The 18,704-nt window shown below is 36.4% G+C and overlaps 1 protein-coding gene across 3 annotated transcripts in view; it reads left to right on the forward strand.

The window, feature by feature from the left end:
- RPTOR (regulatory associated protein of MTOR complex 1) overlaps positions 1-18,704 on the forward strand; it is a 376,730-nt gene that overhangs the window by 141,046 nt on the left and 216,980 nt on the right. For all 3 annotated transcript variants that reach the window (XM_026701786.2, XM_026701785.2, XM_087924955.1), the window contains one exon: positions 8,930-9,105. In XM_026701786.2, the coding sequence (XP_026557571.1) occupies positions 8,930-9,105 (176 nt within the window). The remainder of the gene's footprint in view (positions 1-8,929; positions 9,106-18,704) is intronic.

Raw genomic sequence — 18,704 nt, forward strand, 5'->3', positions numbered from 1 at the left:
CATAAGGCTTGCTGTGAGGATTATGGACTTAGAATGTAAGGTTGTATATATTGTCCTACCCAAAGGGGAGAATATTAGGAATGTAAGTCACCTAACAGTTGGGTTGGAAATATATAAACCAGGATAGACAATTTAATACTGTCTCTTTAGGGGAATGCTAAACTTGTAATTGGCTGTGGTTCCTCAAGCAGCCATAAGATGGAACCAAAAACCTGGGTTGTTTTAGTCCTGTTGTTGAGAGTGTTGCTGCTCCTGCATTTACCTATTGACTGTTACTGATCATTGTTATTCTTGGATTGATGTGAGTCTATTACTGAACTGTTTTTGATACTGGACTTTGTTATTGGATTATCCCTGGACTGAAAAACTGACTGTCTTAACCGTGTATGACTTGGACTGTTTGATGGACTTTGCTCAACTGTTTACTGGAAGTAAAAACCTACATTTTACTATACAGTGTATCTGTGTGCTGGTTGTGTGTTATTCCTCACCACTCTCACTACGCCTCCCTGTGTGCGCTCATTCTCCTAATGGGGAATTACCTCAACACATGTGATGGGAAGAAAAATGTATGATATGGATAAAAAGGTATTGAGAAGTATAATAGACCTAATTTTATCTGTGTTTTTTATTTTCTTTTTCTTAGTCTTAGTGTTTCCTACTTCTTTTCTGCACATTACATAATGTTTTTATATCAAAATGGAATTGATAGGTATAAATATTTATACATTAATACAGACAATAGTCTCTCAAGCTATGTCAGCAAAAAATACAATAAAGATCTATATTAGATTCCAATCCAGAATCAATTTAACATTTCAAATGCAGGAGATGAACCAGAAGTAAATGAGAAATGAGGGGCTTCTTTACTTTCCCAGGATCCAGGTTAGAATCCCATTATGTCAGTCTCCAGTTCTACAGTTTTTAAAAAAACTGTCAGAAGTAATTTGTATTTGCCTCGTTTAACTTAAAAGTCTAATCTGCCATGTGCAAAGATGTTACGTTCCATATCGAATGATTGTGGACCTGAATGTTCAGACTTAAGACATCTGCCTTGCCTAAACAATGAAGAAAACTGTGAGATAGTTCTGCCTCAATTGCCACACCATTACAGGTTCAGGGAAATAGTTGGTGACATTAAGAGAGGAAGAAAGAAGAGAACATGTGCTCTTCTTTGTCAGGACAGAAACAGAAATGGAGCAGTCATACAGAGTCATCATGAAAAGGGTAAAATAGCTTTAACGACTCAGTGTTTTGTTCTTGTGCTAATATGGATTTATATTGTAATTTTGATTAATAGCTCTACAATCTTACAGAATCAAAAGTTCATGACTGTTTTGCTCCAGTACAATCTGCTTGATCTTTGGGAGAGTTCTTTGTAGCCTTTTTTTCAAGACAGTCTTCTGAATGCAGTTTGCAGCTGGCATTCCAATATACCGTTCATATTCTCTCTGCCATCCACACAAAGTTAAATAGCCTGCACATTGCTCTGCTGGAGATAGAAGTGTTGGTTTGTTTAAAACAAAGGAGAGAACTTAGGAGAATTTCAAGGGTAGAAACTAGTGAAGAACAGGATTTCCCAACTCTCAGCAGTTTCTGATTAACTTGTTGGAATCTCAAAGAAGTTGGGGAAATCCAGATAATTGAATCAAAGGAGTATTTGCTTCAGGAACTTTCTCATACTATAGTAACAGATAAATAGAGAATTACAGAATAACGGAGTTGGAAGGAATCTTGGAAGTCTTCTAGTGCAGTGGTCACCAACTGGTGGGCCAGGGACCACTGGTGGTCAGTGAGAAAATTTTGGTGGTCTGCAGAGAAATGTCCCCCTCAAGCATCTCCCCAAAGCAATTAATCCAGTCTGTGTGGGAACACAAGCCTGCACTGCCCATATGGCCTGCCCACCCGCTGGCCCCCACCCTTCGGCTGAGTGCAAACCTTACCTTGAGTAGAGCCATGCGAGCTGGAACTGGAAAGTAAGACCAATGGTGGGGGAGGGAACTTTGCCCTGGGGTGGCTTGCTGACATTGGTGGGAAAGTTGGTTCCAGATTCCAGAGCTGCAGTAGTCACAAGACTGGCCCTTTGGTCATCCTGGAGCAGCTCCTCCAGTCCATGGCAGCCCGGTACACCCGGGTGGAGGAGCAGCTGCTCCGGGATGACCAAAGGGCCAGTCCTGTGACTACTGCAGCTCTGGAATATGGGACCGATTTTCCCAACAATGTCAGCAAGTCACCGTCAGTCAAAATTCATATTAGTGGTCCATGGGATTTAAAATTATGACTTTGGTGGTCCCTGAGGTCCAAAAGGTTGGCGACCCCTGTTCTAGTCCAAAGCCCTGTTCAAGTAGGAGACCTAATACCATTTCAGACAAATGGCTATCCAATCTCTCCTTAAAAACCTCCAGTGATGGAATACCCACAACTGCTGGAGGCAAGTTGTTCCACTGGTTAATTGTTTCCATTGACAGGATTTTTTTTCCATATTCCTGTGTTGGATCTCTCTTTGCTAAGCTTCCATCCATTATTTCTTGTCCTTCCCTCAGTGCTTTGGAGAATAAATTGATACTCTCCTCTCTGTGGCAGCCCCTCAAATGCAATTTATCAAATACAATTTATCGAATACAGTTTATGTAGATGTCAATTTTTACTAGGTGTTGTGATTTCTGTGTGTAATATAATGTGAAGTTTTATGTTCTAAGTCTCTGTACATCAGGGAAATTGATACAATGTCATATTTTACTCATACTTCAGGCTGTGTTCATAAATTGTTTTTAGTATCTTGTGATTGGTGTATAATTTATGGAAAATTTGGGTAGAGAGCTCTCTATTTGTTTTATTTCATATTTTCTTGTTAAAAAATAAAGCTTGGTTTTGTTTCCCTTCTATGAGTTTCATTCATTTCAGCAATATGCTGCAAAGTTCAACATTGAAAATATGGTGGGTAACAACAAGCTGTGAACCTTTTTTAAAATAAATATGATATGTAAGCCCATTTACTGAGGCTTTATTGGGTTCTTCTTGGGATGGGTTCACACATCCTTGACTGTTAAACATATAAAGTTATAAGGATTATGATGATGCTAAATAATTTGTCTTTTTCCCTTTCTTGAATGTTCCTTGCCCTGCTAAAAATGAGTTTGATATTAAATCTGTTCCTGGAGGTTTACTTAGTTGCTCGTGAAAGCAGGAGGGATTTAATGTTCGTTTTTGAAAATTTGGTATGATGTTTGTTTGCTTATTTGCTACAGATTATATATTGTCCAGTGGCTTCAGTTTCATCTAATAATTTTGAAAAGAGAGGTAGTCCAATAGGTATCCTGTACATATGCAGATTATTGGCAAGACTGTGATTCCAAAGCAGAACATCATATACTTAGGTTTCACACATTTGCCCACTCATACTGAAAGCTAAAAGCATTATGATATAACTCTTAGTTATCTAATTACTGTATATATATTCATTATGTTCAGGATATATATGTAAGCATATCATAATTCTGGATAACTAAATGAGTTAGTCAGTTGTACAGTATTTTAAAAAAACCAATAGTTTAATCTTCCTTTATTTCCCCACATAACTGCATAAATCTTAAACTCCTTAATACAAGTCAAGACAAATTTGGAGTGGGGGTGTGATGAATAGAATGAGAAGAGTATTATAGAATATTGCTTAGACTGTAGATAGAAATACATGTCACCTTTAGATATGTTGCTTCTACTCATATCTGGCATTATTTTCAATCTCTCACTGCAATTACTTTTATTTTTGGATACACCAGTAGAATTTCTTGTTTTTATTCCTTCTATATGTGGAGAATTAAATGCTACAATGGGGTACTTGTTCTTTTAGCTACGTGCGTAACTGCTTCTGATCAGAACTGACAAAATCAAATGTATAGTTTTGATTGGTTTTCCATTTTCTACATTGATTAACCTTTGCCATTACAGTCTAGATGACGATTACGCTGTATGTCAGTGGTATGCTGCGTTTTCCTAATCTGTCAACTGTTGAAAAGAAGGAATTGTTTTGGTTTAGGTGTGTTAACACACTGAGATGAAAAATGAAGATGCTGTCAATTCTGAGAAATCATTAAGACTCTAAGCCAAATCAGAACACCAAAGGAAGCTGTTGACAATAACAATACTTGCTAAAATCACCACCAATTAAACAGGCTGTATCATAATTTGACAGACATTTCATAAAAATGTGTAAATTTTAAAAAAAGGAGCTTAACTGATCTCTAAAGTAAATCAGATATGAAATAAAAAGGTAACAGTCATTAAGCACATTTCAGGCATAACTTGGTTTTCTTTAGTGATGGGAAAATCTAAAAAAAATTGGGAATCTAAGACTGCAAATATTATAGAAACACAATACCCAGCAATGCTTAGTCAAGAGATCAAATGCAGAGTTCCTCAATCTGTGGAAATAATATATGCATGTACTTTCTAAAAGCTTTGGAGATTCCTTCAGCAAAGGTTCTTAAGTTAACAGAACTGAGATCTCTTTTGATATAATATGTATAATATAAAGGTTAAGAAGTAGATTGTAATGATAAAAGGGCACTTCCCTAATGGAGAAATGTAAGAACTCAGACCATATATTAATATTAGCATTTTAAATTTATTAATTATGGTTAGAAGTTAGATGGGTAAGGATGGAGATTGGAGAATTAAGCAACTAAATAAAAGCAGTGTTTTCCTAAGTATAAATACATATTGAAAAACATGTTTTATAATTACTGATAGGATCTGAGACAACAGTGAATTATGAGGAAAGAATCTCAAAGCTGTTGGTAGCTGGGGTTCAAATGTCCCATTGATATTATAAATTAATAGGAAATCCAGTTAAAACAGAAGGTAGCAAAACTATAACATTAAATCAAGATGATACCCACCTACATCTATAAAAGGGAGATTAAGGAAAGAATGCTATCAGCAATAATTACTTTTAATTAGAGAATTAGAATAATTGAATTTCCTTTTGATTCTATGTAGTGTTAGAATATAAAGAAAATGTAAACCTGTATCCTTATATTTAAGTCTACAAAATTAAGCTTGTCCTAGCAAATGGAAGGTTATCCAAACAAAATTAAAGATGGTTTGGAAAACTGTCAGCACTAGAACATGGACTGTCCAGATTGTTGAGTTTATTGAAATTGTTGATTCTGTACCATCAGAAAATCTTTCCTTTTATCAAAAACAGCATTGAGGCAGATAACTAATTCTGAATGTTTCTTAATAATTCCTTATGTACAGAGCATAGTTTAAAGAAAAAAGGAAAATGACTCAGAAGTATTTCCCCTTATAGTCAGCAACTAACTTGAATTGATATTAAGGTAGTGTATCTGAGAATAGTCTTTAAAAGAATAGTCATGAATTCTTGCTGATCCCTTCCTTATCCCTAATATGTAACTGAGCAAATTTAAAAACTAAATAGCTGTAGTTATATTATTATTGGATTTTGGAATCTTCTCCCTAATATGTAATTAAATAAATTTAAAAACTCAAATGTAAGGGTTGTTGTGTATTATTATTGGCTTTTAGAAGTTTGCATTGATGCCAAAAGAATAATAATATAATAGGTTATTGCAATATTTGTGGCATAGAAAGAATCTCTTGTTATAACAAAAGTATGTGATTTTGGTTACTAGAATAGCATATAGTTGTGACGGAATTTATTGCCCAATGTATTTAAATTCTCAAGACGCATGAAAACCAGAACTGAAAAAATAGCCACTCTTGTTTGATTCAAGAGTCAAATAATGCTAAAATAAAACAACGTGGCATATTTACATCATCTGCGGGATGCAAATTAGCTTACAATATAGGACGAGCTTTAATTATGTCCATAGTTTTAGGAATTTTTCTTGAAAAATAAAATATTTATATCTATGTATATTGAATAAGCTGTTCTTGTTTCAGATTAGTACTGGTCGTAGTCTGCCTTTTGTATCAGTATTACTAATTTCAACTTGATAAGAATAACTATGCTGGAAAAATAATTGCACACCTTGAAATGTTATTTACATTTTACATTTCTGAGGAATAAATATATATATAATGTTCTACTGACCCATTTATTTATCCTCTCCCTAATAATGTTTGTCCGTTATTCTATTATTTGGGTATCACTTTAAAGTTATATATTAATGGAAATCAGACTACCAAATTATGTTCTTTATTGGTCATTTGTGTTATACCTGCTATATTACATAAATATTTCTCTGTATCGTTCTCTGTTTTTGCCGAAAGCAAATAAAGAAATGTGCAATTATATTTACAGTTGATCTGACCAACCTTCGTTAGTTTCTAATATAGAACACCCTTCTCTGCTTGCATCTTTCAAAATTTTATATTGTGTAATAGATGCCTTGTTAAATAGTATTTCTGGTAAAAAAATATGACATAACAAACTGATTACATTGTGGTGTGCAACCTCTCTTGAAATACTTCCAGCATTGCCAAAATAGATAGTTGTTTCAGGTTTGAAAGAGGATGTTTCAAATTTGGAATCTGAACTTTGAATACTTTGCACACTGTTATTACAATCTTCAGGTGCTGTTAGGATAGGGTATTTCTCATTTGATGCTTCATAAGTGAAATACTTTTCTGTTGCTGTTTTGGCACAGATCTGCACTCATAACTTGTAGTGAGGGTATCATTAAAAACCATGAAAGCAATTTACTCTTGGGAGCAGATTCAATAGATTGACTTGTCTTGATTTATCTTGCAGAGATGAAATTATATTGCTTGTAACAATTGAGTGACCTGCAATGGTCAGAAATTTAACTTTTCACATGCTAGTTGCCATTACTAGTCCTAAATTCAATCTTGGTAGTCATATGTCCCCTGAGGGAAACAGTTACAGTGCATGGATGTACAGAAGTAAGTAAATAGAACTTAATTGAAGTTCAGTAGGTTTTACTATCAGATACAATTGCATTCCAAAGTTGAGACATCTTTGGACAAATTTTCTATTTTAATTAATCCTTAAGTGGGGGAAATCCCCAAAGCAAGAATAAAGCCTCTAAAGATATTATTTCTGCTGTAGAAGATATCACAAATTACTGCATGAAAGGATGTCTAAATTTCTGCATGTGCCATGTTATTATTTTAAAATGGATTCTATAGTTCAGCGGCCCCCAACCTTTTGGGCACCAGGAACCGGTTCCATAGAGAGATGTTTTCTTCTGGATCAGTGGGGACGTGGTTTCATGTGCCTTCTGCATCCCACGAATGGGGCTTCGCTTGTTTGCACAGCCTGATTTCTGGCCGGTCCATGGACCAGGGGTTGGGAATCTTGCTATAGATAACTGCATATAAATAGAAAGTATATATTCAGATTTGCAGAAAGATATTTAATATTGAATCATATAGAATTTTGTCATCTTCAATTGATGGAAGGATTATTGAAAGATATAATTTGACCATGGGTGCCTAAAGTTTTGCATGCAGCTGTAACTTTGTTAAGTAAATAAGTAGTTTATTGAATAATTCTCCAGACCATTTCAAGTATACTATAATTGACAACAATACACATTTGTACCTTGGTACTCGTTAATTGGTACCAGGAGGCACAATGAGTACCAAACAATTTTTTCCCATAAGGAATAATGTAGTGAGTCACAAGGTAGCTGACACTGACAAGTTCTAGCTTGTGCATTGAGTACCAAATAAATGGCGAGGGACAAAATGTTTGCATCAAAATGGATTGAGTACTAATTTTGATGAGGTTCAAAGGTAACCTTGTACATAATATGTTTATGACTTAAAATGACAGTTTATTATTAAAATCTAAAACTAATAAATTACAGATATAATTTAAATCTAAAATCTAAACCATAATAATATTAACATAGTAACACAATATTAACTCCATAAACATTTAAATGGTTAATGGAGTGGGGTAGGACAACACCTTGCCACAGTTTAGGGAATACAAGTATTACATATTGTAATTTGTCATGTCAGGCAGAATCTACTATTTCTTTCCCCCTTAGCCTTTCTGCTTTAATTGCAAAGATAGCAACTCACTGTGTCACAAATTGATTGTTACCTTGTAGAATGAAATTCAATTTATTTTCAGCATTCCAGTTCTTCATGTCATTAAGGAATGGAGATTAATAATGATCCCTATATTTAACATACAACCAGGATTACATAATGTGACAAATTCTCTATTTCACCTGCCCTTCACATAAAGTCTGTCTTGGGATAACTTAGAATTTGCCTTGTTGCATCAATATAATTGTGTTTAAGATTGTCCGTCCTTCCTTCCTTCCTTCCTTCCTTCCTTCCTTCCTTCCTTCCTTCCTTCCTTCCTTCCTTCCTTCCTTCCTTCCTTCCTCCCTCCCCCCGTAATTTATAATAAATCATCTAAATATAAATGAATCCTAACTTCTGTAGCCAGTTAGCATCTCTTGTCTCTATAGTCAGGCTTTGGAAGCTATATTCAAATCTCTGTGAGCTATAGCAGATGTTTTTGCTTGCAGTCAGAATTTCAAAATTAGAAATCCTGACAAAAAGGAGTAACTTATTTTAAAGAGAAATGCTATTGATCAGACATAGATGCTGAACTGTTGGGTTCCAGTACTTTAGTTTGCTAAACTCTTGCAAATAATATAATTTTTCCTAATAATGTTCAGCAAATCATTTATGTATAGTGATGATACAATATTGAAAGATTACATTGAGATTTAAGACAAAACAGATCAAAGATGGGTAATAATAAATAAAAGAACTCCAGGACATTCTGGATGAATAGTTACATATAATGTTGAACAATTGATTTATAAGTCTGAGTGTGTATCAACATGGTCGAGGAATATCATTGATGTCTTGTAAATTATATATTCTATTATTTTTTTACATATTGCTAGCTTATCATTAGGAGTTTTAACTGCTGGCTTTTCTATCTCCTGTGAAGGTGGCTGCAATTAATCCCAACCATCCACTTGCTCAGATGCCCTTGCCTCCTTCAATGAAAAATTGCATTCAACTAGCAGCATGTGAAGCTACTGAGTTGCTACCAATGATCCCTGACCTACCAGCTGACCTGTTCACGTCCTGCCTTACCACACCAATCAAGATAGCGCTTAGATGGTAAGTGACTCGCTTGCCATCTGGGTGTGTAATGCGCGATTTCTGAGACTTGCTTATGGGTCTGACAATGATGTTGACTCAGAAGCTTCAGTTGCCCTGATATTTCTCTGTAGATCTTAAATTAGAAGAATTTGATATAATCACCTGGGAGGCTGTCTCTAAGTTTACTGTGCCCTTCTTGGCTTTTTTATACTTCTGTTTATTACATTTGTTTTGTATCTGGATGTTTGGGTTTGCTCAGATTAAAGGATTTAGTGTGCTGGAAATTAAAATAGGCTGCCTTTTCACAAATCAGAAGTACCATATGGTGCGGCACAATGTTATATGAGCACAGTACATTTTTCAGAGATGCTCTAGTGCCTGTCCTCAAGATCTTTTACCTGCGCCTGCTCTGTACATTTCAGTGAAAAGCTTAATTGGTTCGGATTGAGAGAATTGGTCTGTGGATCCATATGTTACAGAAATGTTTTGAATGAGCTAGTTAAGTAACAGTAGTATACTGAAAAAATTAAGCTGCTTTTTAAAAAAGGAATTTGAAGTTATAGGGTTATCTGTTAAGGAAAAGAGAAATAAAAACTTCTCTGCTTTCCGCTTAACAACACACCTGTCTTGGGGTTAGGACAACATCCGGGACTGCCTGGGTTGCTGTCTCTAAGCAATGTGGTCATGTGGTATCATGCTTTATAACTACTATGGGTATTGACAGCAATCCTGATCCCAATTGCAATCACAGCTCGAGAGTATATTTGTTTATATATTTATTTTGGAAAATTATCCAAAGCTACATATTTGTGTGTAAGCAAAAGTATTTGAACCTTTCCTTTCAGTAATGCGGGAAGCAATAACTACAACTAAATATTTCCAATAACTGATGATCAATCTTGCACATTGATTTGGAAGAATTTTAGTCCATTCCTCCTGATAGAACAACTTCAGCTCAGGAATATTGGTGGGCTTCCTCTCACAAACTCCCTGTTCAAGCCCTTCCACAACATTTGTATAAGATCAAAGTAAGGATTTTGACTTGGCCATTCCAAGTCAATAAACTTTCTTCTGTTTTAACTATTCTTTGATTGTAAGACTTTGTATTTTGGATCAGTGCAGGCATGGGATCGGTTCTGTCGCTCTGTGTTGTGTGCGCATGCACAAGTCACGCGAGTCGCACGAGTCGTGTGAGTGCAATTTATGACCTGCTGAGCTGCCCAGACAGCTGAGCAGCGCTGCGTACAAGTGTGCAGAGGTTGGGCTTTTCCAACCGCTGCGCCAGTTCCTGCTTTTTCAACTGCAGCTGTGTCATGCAAAGCAGCTGCGGTTGAAAAAGCAGGAAATAAAGATGAGGTAAGAGCCCGGGCAGGCATGTGGGCCAAAACAGCAGCAGACATAGAACCAGTTCTATGTATGCTCTATGTCTGCTGCTCTTCAGAACTACCGGTTCTACAGAGGTGGACAGAACGGGTAGAATCCCACTGCTAGATCAGTGTCTTGCTGTATAACCCTCTTTCTCTTGACCTTCAGTTCATAGACAGTGCCTTGACATTTTCTTATAGAATTTGCTGGTAGAATTCAAAATTCATAGTTCCATCAATGATACTACCATAATACTGCCACTGCCATGTTTCACAGATGGGTTAAGGTTCTCAATGTTGGAATGCAGTGTCTTTGCCTTTCACCACACACAACACTTAACATCCAAGCCAGAATATTCTATTTTGATCTCACCTGTCATTCTTCTAATAGCCTTCTGTTTTATCCATGTGGTCCTTTGAAGACTGTATGGGCAGCAGTGTTCTTTTTGGAGAGTTGCAGCTTTCTCCTTGCAGCTGCAACTGCCACGTACACCATTGTTGTTCAGTGTACTTTTGATGGTGATTTCTTGAACATTGACATTCCCCCATGCAAGAGAGGTCTTTAGTTTCTTACATGTTACCCTGGGTGTTATATTGATTGGTCATCCACTCCTGGGGCGGATAACAATGTGTCGAATTGTCTCCATTTGTAGACATCTCCCTGACAGTGGATTGCTGGAGTCCAAACTCTTTGAAAATAATTTTGTAACCTTTTTTCAGGTGAACATCTGCTTGTTGGAGGTTTTCAGAAACCTCCTTTGTTTTTTGAACCTATGTTATGACTTTGATACTGAATAGCCAGAATTCTGTTCTTTAAAGAAAGCATACTCCCACCTGATTTTTATCCTATTGATGGATAAACCTGACTAATGAATCCCATTCAAATTAATTGGTAATCCCAGAGGTTCACATCCTTTTTGTACACACAAATATGCCAGTTTTGGATTATTTACCTCAATAAATAAATGAGCATATATAATGCTTTTGATTCATTTGTTGAATTGGATTCTCTATCTAGTTTTAGGACATAAGGACAGATCAAATTTTAGATTATATTTATGCAGAAATACTGAAAATTCAAAAGGGTTCGCAAACTTTTAAATACCACTGTATATTATAGTGTATAGTGTATATAGTATATAGTATATTATAGTATACTGAAAGCAAATGTTCAACATACAGCAATTTAAATTTTCTGTGTTATTAAATTCAGACTGATTATTCTGGAGTGGATTTACTAGCTTAAGTAAGAATTTGAAGGTTAGGGAAACAGTTTGCTATTTGTGATTTTATAAGTGTTGAGGTCTTGTCCCAAGAAAAGTCAGATCGCAAAATACTTGTTCAGTTGAATTTGCATAAAAGATTATTGATATAAAATGTGCTATTTCGCCTTCAGTATTGGCAGATAATTATAAATGGGATCCTGACTCTTCACAAGTTATTGAGTCATTTCTAAAGTGTGAAAGTGTTGCCTACATATTCCATTGTATATAAACTCAAGCTAGAGGTTTCACACTTTTTGTACCTCTTGTCTCTTTCTTTCCAAGTCATGGTATCACAAGAATAGTATGATTTCTTTCTGAATCCAATTTTCCTTCCGACTTCAGAGAATTTTCCATAAATGTTACTCAACATACTAACCTCAGTTATTCAAACCATAATCAGAATGGAAATGATGATGGATCTTGATAATTGTCATGAGCCATCTGAAACCCATTAATGCAATGTCTCCACTGAATTGTTGATTTATTGCTTTCTTTTACTTAACCATTTTCAACCAGGATGTGAGCCTTGGTCCTATTTTTACTATAACCTTGGCAGTTTGATGCTTAACCTTATTAATTTTTTCCTATTTTAAAAATTACATGTATATAAAATTCAGAACAATAAAAATAAGTTTGTGTTTTGTCGTATGTCTGATAAATATGCAATTCCAAGTAAAACCTTTTAAATTAAATTAAGTGCAGAAAAAAAAATTATTATTTTTTTGCTTGGGAAAAGGTTGGGTTAAATTATATACCTTTCAAGTTAAAAAAAAGATGGATACAAATGAATTTATCCCACCCTGCGCTATTCCTATTGCATTCAGTTTCCCTTTCCCTGGGCATGGGTTGCTGACTGGGCATGGCTTGTATGTAAATATTATAAATATTTATGTAAATATTGAATTTTTTATTAAAAAAGAGCAACTTTTACCCAAAATCAGACAAAGCAGGCAGGCAGATTGAGTTGCTCAATCACAGATTCATTCAGAGATCTATCTTTCTGCAGTCAGCTACCTGAGTCTGTCACATAAAATTTGCTTGCAAGCAAACTCACAAAATTAACTCACAACACACTACAGATGTAAATATTGATTTTTTAATTTAAAAAGAGCAACTTTTACCCAAAATCAGGCATGGCAGGCAGGCAAAGTTGCTCACAAAATCACAGATTCACTTAGAGATCTGTGTTTCTGCCATCTGGTACCAGAGTCTGCACTGAATAATAGAAGCTTCAAGCTCGCTTTGCTTTTAAATTATCTAGAAAGCAAGAAATCTGATAATTTCCTCCTTTCTAACTAATCTAAATCTCCTGGCACAGCAGAACAGCTGATGGTTGGGGCGGGGAGGAAATACAGCAACTTAGCAGGCAAGTTGGATGGTGCACATGCCATATAAGGAGTGAGTGGGTGGGGCCAGCCAGTGGTGCAATTTGACGGTTCTCCAGCAGGTAGAATCCCACCCCTGGTGAGAGTGAGTTTTGCATGCGTGTGTGTAGACTATTTCCAAAAAACCTCAGCTGTGCTGCCCGGACAGCTGACAAGCGCTGCATGAGGGTGCACAATGTTTGAAATCCTCTTCTTTCCTGCTTTTTCAACCTCAGCCGTGCCATGCAGAGGTTGAAAAAGCAGGAAATAAAGGACAGCCAAGAGCCCAGGCGGGCGTCTAGGCCAAACAGCAGCAGACACCGAACTGGTTTGATGTCTGCTGCTCTTTAGAGCTACCGGTTCTATAGAACTGGGCTGAACCGGTAGCATCCCACCGCTGAACACACTTCAACATAACCCTAAACATCCCTTATACCAGAGGTGTTATTCAGCAGATTCTGACCAGTTTTGGAGAACTGGTAGCGGAAATTTTGAGTAGTTCAGAGAACCGGCAAATACCACCTCTGACTGGCCCTGCCCCCATCTCTTCTTTGCCTCCCAAGTCCCAGCTGATTGGCTGGGTCTTCTTTGGTTGCACAGGAGAACAGAGCTGGAAAGCAAGTTAGTGCGGTGGGGAGGGAATGGAGATTTTACAGTAACCTTCCCCCAGGAATGGGGAAGGAATGGGGATTTTTCAATGTCCTTCCAAGCCATGCCCATGCCCACCAAGCCACACCATGCGCACCAAGCCATGCCCACAGAACTAATAGTCAAAAATTTTGAATCCCACCACTGCCTTATACCTATTAAATATACACACAGGCACCCACATTCCTGTCTTACTTTCAACATTGAACCATTTCCTAATGTCATGCCCCTGGTGGAGTCTGACTCTGAGAAAGAGGAGGAACAGCCAACAGGGAGTGGGAGTGTGGCTCCAGAGGTGGAGGAGAAGGCTGGGGGAGGGCAGAGGCCAGCTGAGCAGTCAGAGAAGGATCCAGGCCTATCCCCTATCCATCCTAGGTCATGTAGGGAGGAGAAGATCAGGAAAAAGCGAGGTCTACTCAAGAGGAGATTACCATGATCCTCCTCGTGGCTTGCAGGTGGGAGCTATGTATATAAGTTTGCAACTGCGCAGTTAGAATTGCTGAAGTCAATTAGCGTTTACCTTGAACGAGGCTTATCTTTGCTGGTGTTCTTCCCATGGTCTTTTCTTGGTTATTTTCCTGGAGTTTATAATTAGTTATCTTGGCTTGCTTCGGAACTCTCATCAATGCGGTTTGTTTTGGTTTTCTTTGTGCCTCATTATTTACTTTTGTGACTTTAAACTGTGCCTAATAAAACAGTGAAGTTAAGTTGAAGGCTTTACCAGACTTTAATATACGTTTTAGGTTTTGAGAGACTACGGGTCATCACACCTAAGTATTTGTTCTCATGTAAGATTTATTTCTAATATATACCTTTCTTACATTCAGCAGCCAACTTTCATTTCTATATTCAAGTGTGTTAACTTTAAACTTTCTCTAAATCGATAATGTTTCCTACACGTTCCTTTTCTATATTCATTTCTTTGTGACCTGCTGAAGAGCAAATCTGTTTTGCGTGTCTAGATTCAAGGCATTCTTAAAGTTCATGTACATTTAATCAGAATTCTGGCAAGCAGGGATGTTTAACAGAGAAGTCCCACTGTTGTTTTTGGCATTGATTCTTCTCATTTCCCCCTTTTGTATCAGGAAACAATGCAGCATTCTACCGATTCCCAAGTAGAGATATACAAGTGCAGTCTTCACAGCAATCTTCGACAAATCACCTAACATGCTACACATTCATCCTACATCATGTACACCTGCAGCCTTACTATTTTTCAACATTTGCATAGCACAAATGACTTCAGTTTCTTCTTGGACACTAACACACTTGTTTTCATTTCTATTATCAAGCAACAGCTAGCCCAACAAAATCACGGAAGCAAGAATTAAACAGAATGCTCTAAGGTACTTTAGTGGAACTCTGGAGTAAACACAGAATCTTTCATACTAGAAAAAGAATTTCCCACCCTCATTGGCAAGGATGTATCTCTGAATGCTTCTTCCCAGGTTTCTCCCATCCTAGCCAAGTTGCTGTTTAAGATCTAAACTGTCAAATAACTTGCCCAGGGGTGGGCTTCAAAAAATTTAGCAATCCGTTCTCTGCCTGGTTGCTGGCTGGGCATGGCCATGGTAGGCATGGTTTAGTCGACCTCCTGCACCAGGGTGTGGGGGGGGCGTTTTTGCACTCCTTGGGCCTGTTTAAAGGTACAACCTTGTTTAAAAAAAACGGTTTGCAATCAGTCCTTCAATTCTTCCCACACTCATGTCATCACCACTCAGGTGCTTTATACGTGGCTTCTGAAAAGCAGAGTTAATAGAGAAGGCAGAAATAAAATCTTAAGTTACAGTCATATGATTTTTGCTTAGCAAAAATATTTCACTTATCATTCTGAAAAAAAAGAAAAGGTTGAAAGCTTGTCCCAGCCATGTCATTTTCTGCTTAGCGGTTGCAGTGCTTAGGGACCACATCACTAGTGTCGATTGTGGTTGCTAAATGAGGACTACCCTATAAGGTACAGTACGCTTATACTGTAATACCTCATCCTATTTATCTATTCACGTCATCTAGCAGAATATTTTTCCCCATTCCAGTTTGCATCCATTCAGTATGTTGCAAATTGTTTTTTTCAAACTCATCTGATACTTCCATGATTACAGTGTACTGGAGTATAACATGCAATTACTGCCATCCTATCAATTCATATTTTTGTATTCAGCACAACAATTTAGATGACAGCAGTTCATATTTTATGAAATCTATATCTTTTAACTCCTTCATACATAATTCAACCTCTGCATTCACTTCTCTGCCTGTTCCACAAGATCAGAGCACCTTCATTCATATCTATTATATCATTCCCATTTCCGCTAGTTGTGCAGACAGATCACATAATGTTTTTCCTTCATTGCCTTTATTAATTCACAATATTTCCCATGTATTTTTAATTTTATTTCCAAAGATAAAATACAAACTCCAAATGAAATAAGAACAAGGCAAAACTAAACAAGGCAAGAAAAAAGTGCATAAAAAGAAGAAAAGTTCGCTCCTAGTTTGTCCCCTCTATTTGAATACTCTTAAGACGATGTCAACAATAGTAGTGTTCCCTCCCCTTGTGAAATAGGTCTACAATTTATGAAATTTTACATCTCTGTTTACTCAGCCAATTTGACCTACCATCTATCTACTGTTCAAAAAAAAAAGTTAACAGGTAAACCTAACAGCAAACCTAAACTTCAAACCCTCTGTTAACAATGTATTATTGCATTTAACTCACAGAAACTCCACAACAGCTTCTAATCTACCATAACCCACAGCAATCATTATTTGTGATCCGTCCAAGATCAAATATCATCAATTGATTCCTAATAATAAAGCTTTCCTTTAAAGTTATGACTGAGATCTTTCCATACAATTGCATTTCATTCCCCAAAGTCATAGATCTCTGTTACAAATATCTCCACAGCATTAGTTGTTCAAAATGTCTTCCTGCAAATTGAAACAAAGCATCTTTTGACAGTTGTCTTCTGGTTGAATATAATAAGACTATTCCACAATCCCCATGAATTTTCTTAAAAAAGAGCAGTTCATCGTTGTTCCAATCTGTAATCTCTAAGTCTTTTGAATTCATGCCCCTTTCAGCCTTCTCCAATGAGCCTAATCTTAAACAAAACTTCTTCTGGTCTACGATATCAACAACAAATTAACTTCCAATCAACTCAATTGCAAGTTTAATTTAATTGCTGTTACCTGTATTTGAGTGTCATTCTTAAATTGGTTTATAACTGCTGTTAATCTACTAACCCTTTTATCTGAATTTTCATTCAGAGCGTGCAAATTGAAAAACATTTTCCCCCAAAAAGCTTCCAAGAAGGCTTTGACCAGGGGTGTCAAACTCATGGCCCGCAGGCCGGATGTGTCACACACTGTCCACACCCACCCCTGTTTAATGAAGGGGAGAAAAGTCACGATATATCATGTGATGAGAACGTGATGACGCGAGTTTGACATCACTGGCTTTGACATTTACTTGATCTACCTCTCACAGTTTTTGTATCTCTTTTTGTGGACATTGTAAAGAGTATATGATATATAATATTCAGAACCTTATTTTATTATTTTTTTCAATTTGGATATAGTCTAAATCTCTTTTATGGCTGGACTTGCACAACAAAACATTGGTAATTCTTCTCAAGGACAAAGGAAGTAGATATTCCATAACAAAATGGTCACAGGAAAATTTGAGATAATATTTCCCACAATAGAAAGTGAATAAAAAGACAGTTTTAGTTAAGAGAGAGAGAGAGGGAGGGAGAAGACCAGAGATACATACAAAAGTAAAATAAAACGGCAAAGTTCTTTTAAAAACTAGTGAAATACAAAACCCTTGCAAAAGAAATCTGGTGTAAATGTAAATCAAATCAGATCACTTTCACTACCAAGAGGAAAAATCTTCAACCATCACCTTCCATGTTGCAAAAGTAAAAGTGTTTCATAACACATTGCCAAAGGACTGGCTTTAGCCGCAAAATCAGCTGATTGTCAGCAGGAGAAAAAATTGCTCCAACGCTCAGTGTGCCATTTTCTAGAGGTCTGTCCATCATTTACTTTTCTTAGATTCCAAGTCTTAGTCTTCTATATGTCATGGTTGTCACCAGATGTGTCCATAGATATTGCATTCAGCTTTCCATCATGACTTTCACATTTTTTTTAAATATATACAAAGGTTGCCAAGTTTAATTATGTCTGCATCCTGTACAACATTCCCTGCTAATAATAATGACATTGTCAATTAGTATTTGCATATTTTGTCCAGTATGCCACAAACATAACCAACACTCAGTTTTACTTAAATCATGCTCCAGTTTTTTTGTACAAGATAGGATCTGTAATTTAGAAAGTTACCTACATACTATTAACTAGTGGATATATGCATAGTATATACAGATATAGCTGCAACATTTATGAGACATGTTTATTTTGCTAATTTTGCTGTAAAGTGTAAATGGAAAGAAATAAATTAGATTGTTCCTAATTCTCCAAAATGTACAGTGAGAAGATTTGAATAAATCTTAATCATTCATCTCCATTTAATAATGCCTTCATTTAAAAAGAGGGATTTCAAGGATAGTAGAGGAAAAGAGATTATCTGCTGAAGGCATTGGGAACAAATTTTAAAAATATGGAAGCTGAATTCGACTTCCTGAGCAAGAGAAACTGAATCAACATAAATATTGAGTGTGTTGAATGGTTTGTGGAAGAAAATAAAGTGAAGTTGAGCAATTGCTATCATCTGCCTCAGTTAAAGGGTTAATAAGAACAAGGCAAAGATGATAGCAATTGCCTATGTTTATTGCAGCTTATTTCTCTCAAAAGCATCCAGCAAGGTATTTTGCCTTCTAAGGCAAATGACATGACAGTATACTTCATAGATTATGGGACCATAAAGTAAAACTTACTTCAACTCTGGTATTGGACATATTTTTCCTTACCTGAGGGTCTAACTTAACTTGAATTTGAAGGGCAGTCAGACTAGA

Source organism: Pseudonaja textilis, chromosome 2, assembly GCF_049901715.1.
Source record: "Pseudonaja textilis isolate UNSWEBS1 chromosome 2, rPseTex1.2, whole genome shotgun sequence".
In the NCBI taxonomy this organism is placed as follows: Eukaryota; Metazoa; Chordata; class Lepidosauria; order Squamata; family Elapidae; genus Pseudonaja; species Pseudonaja textilis.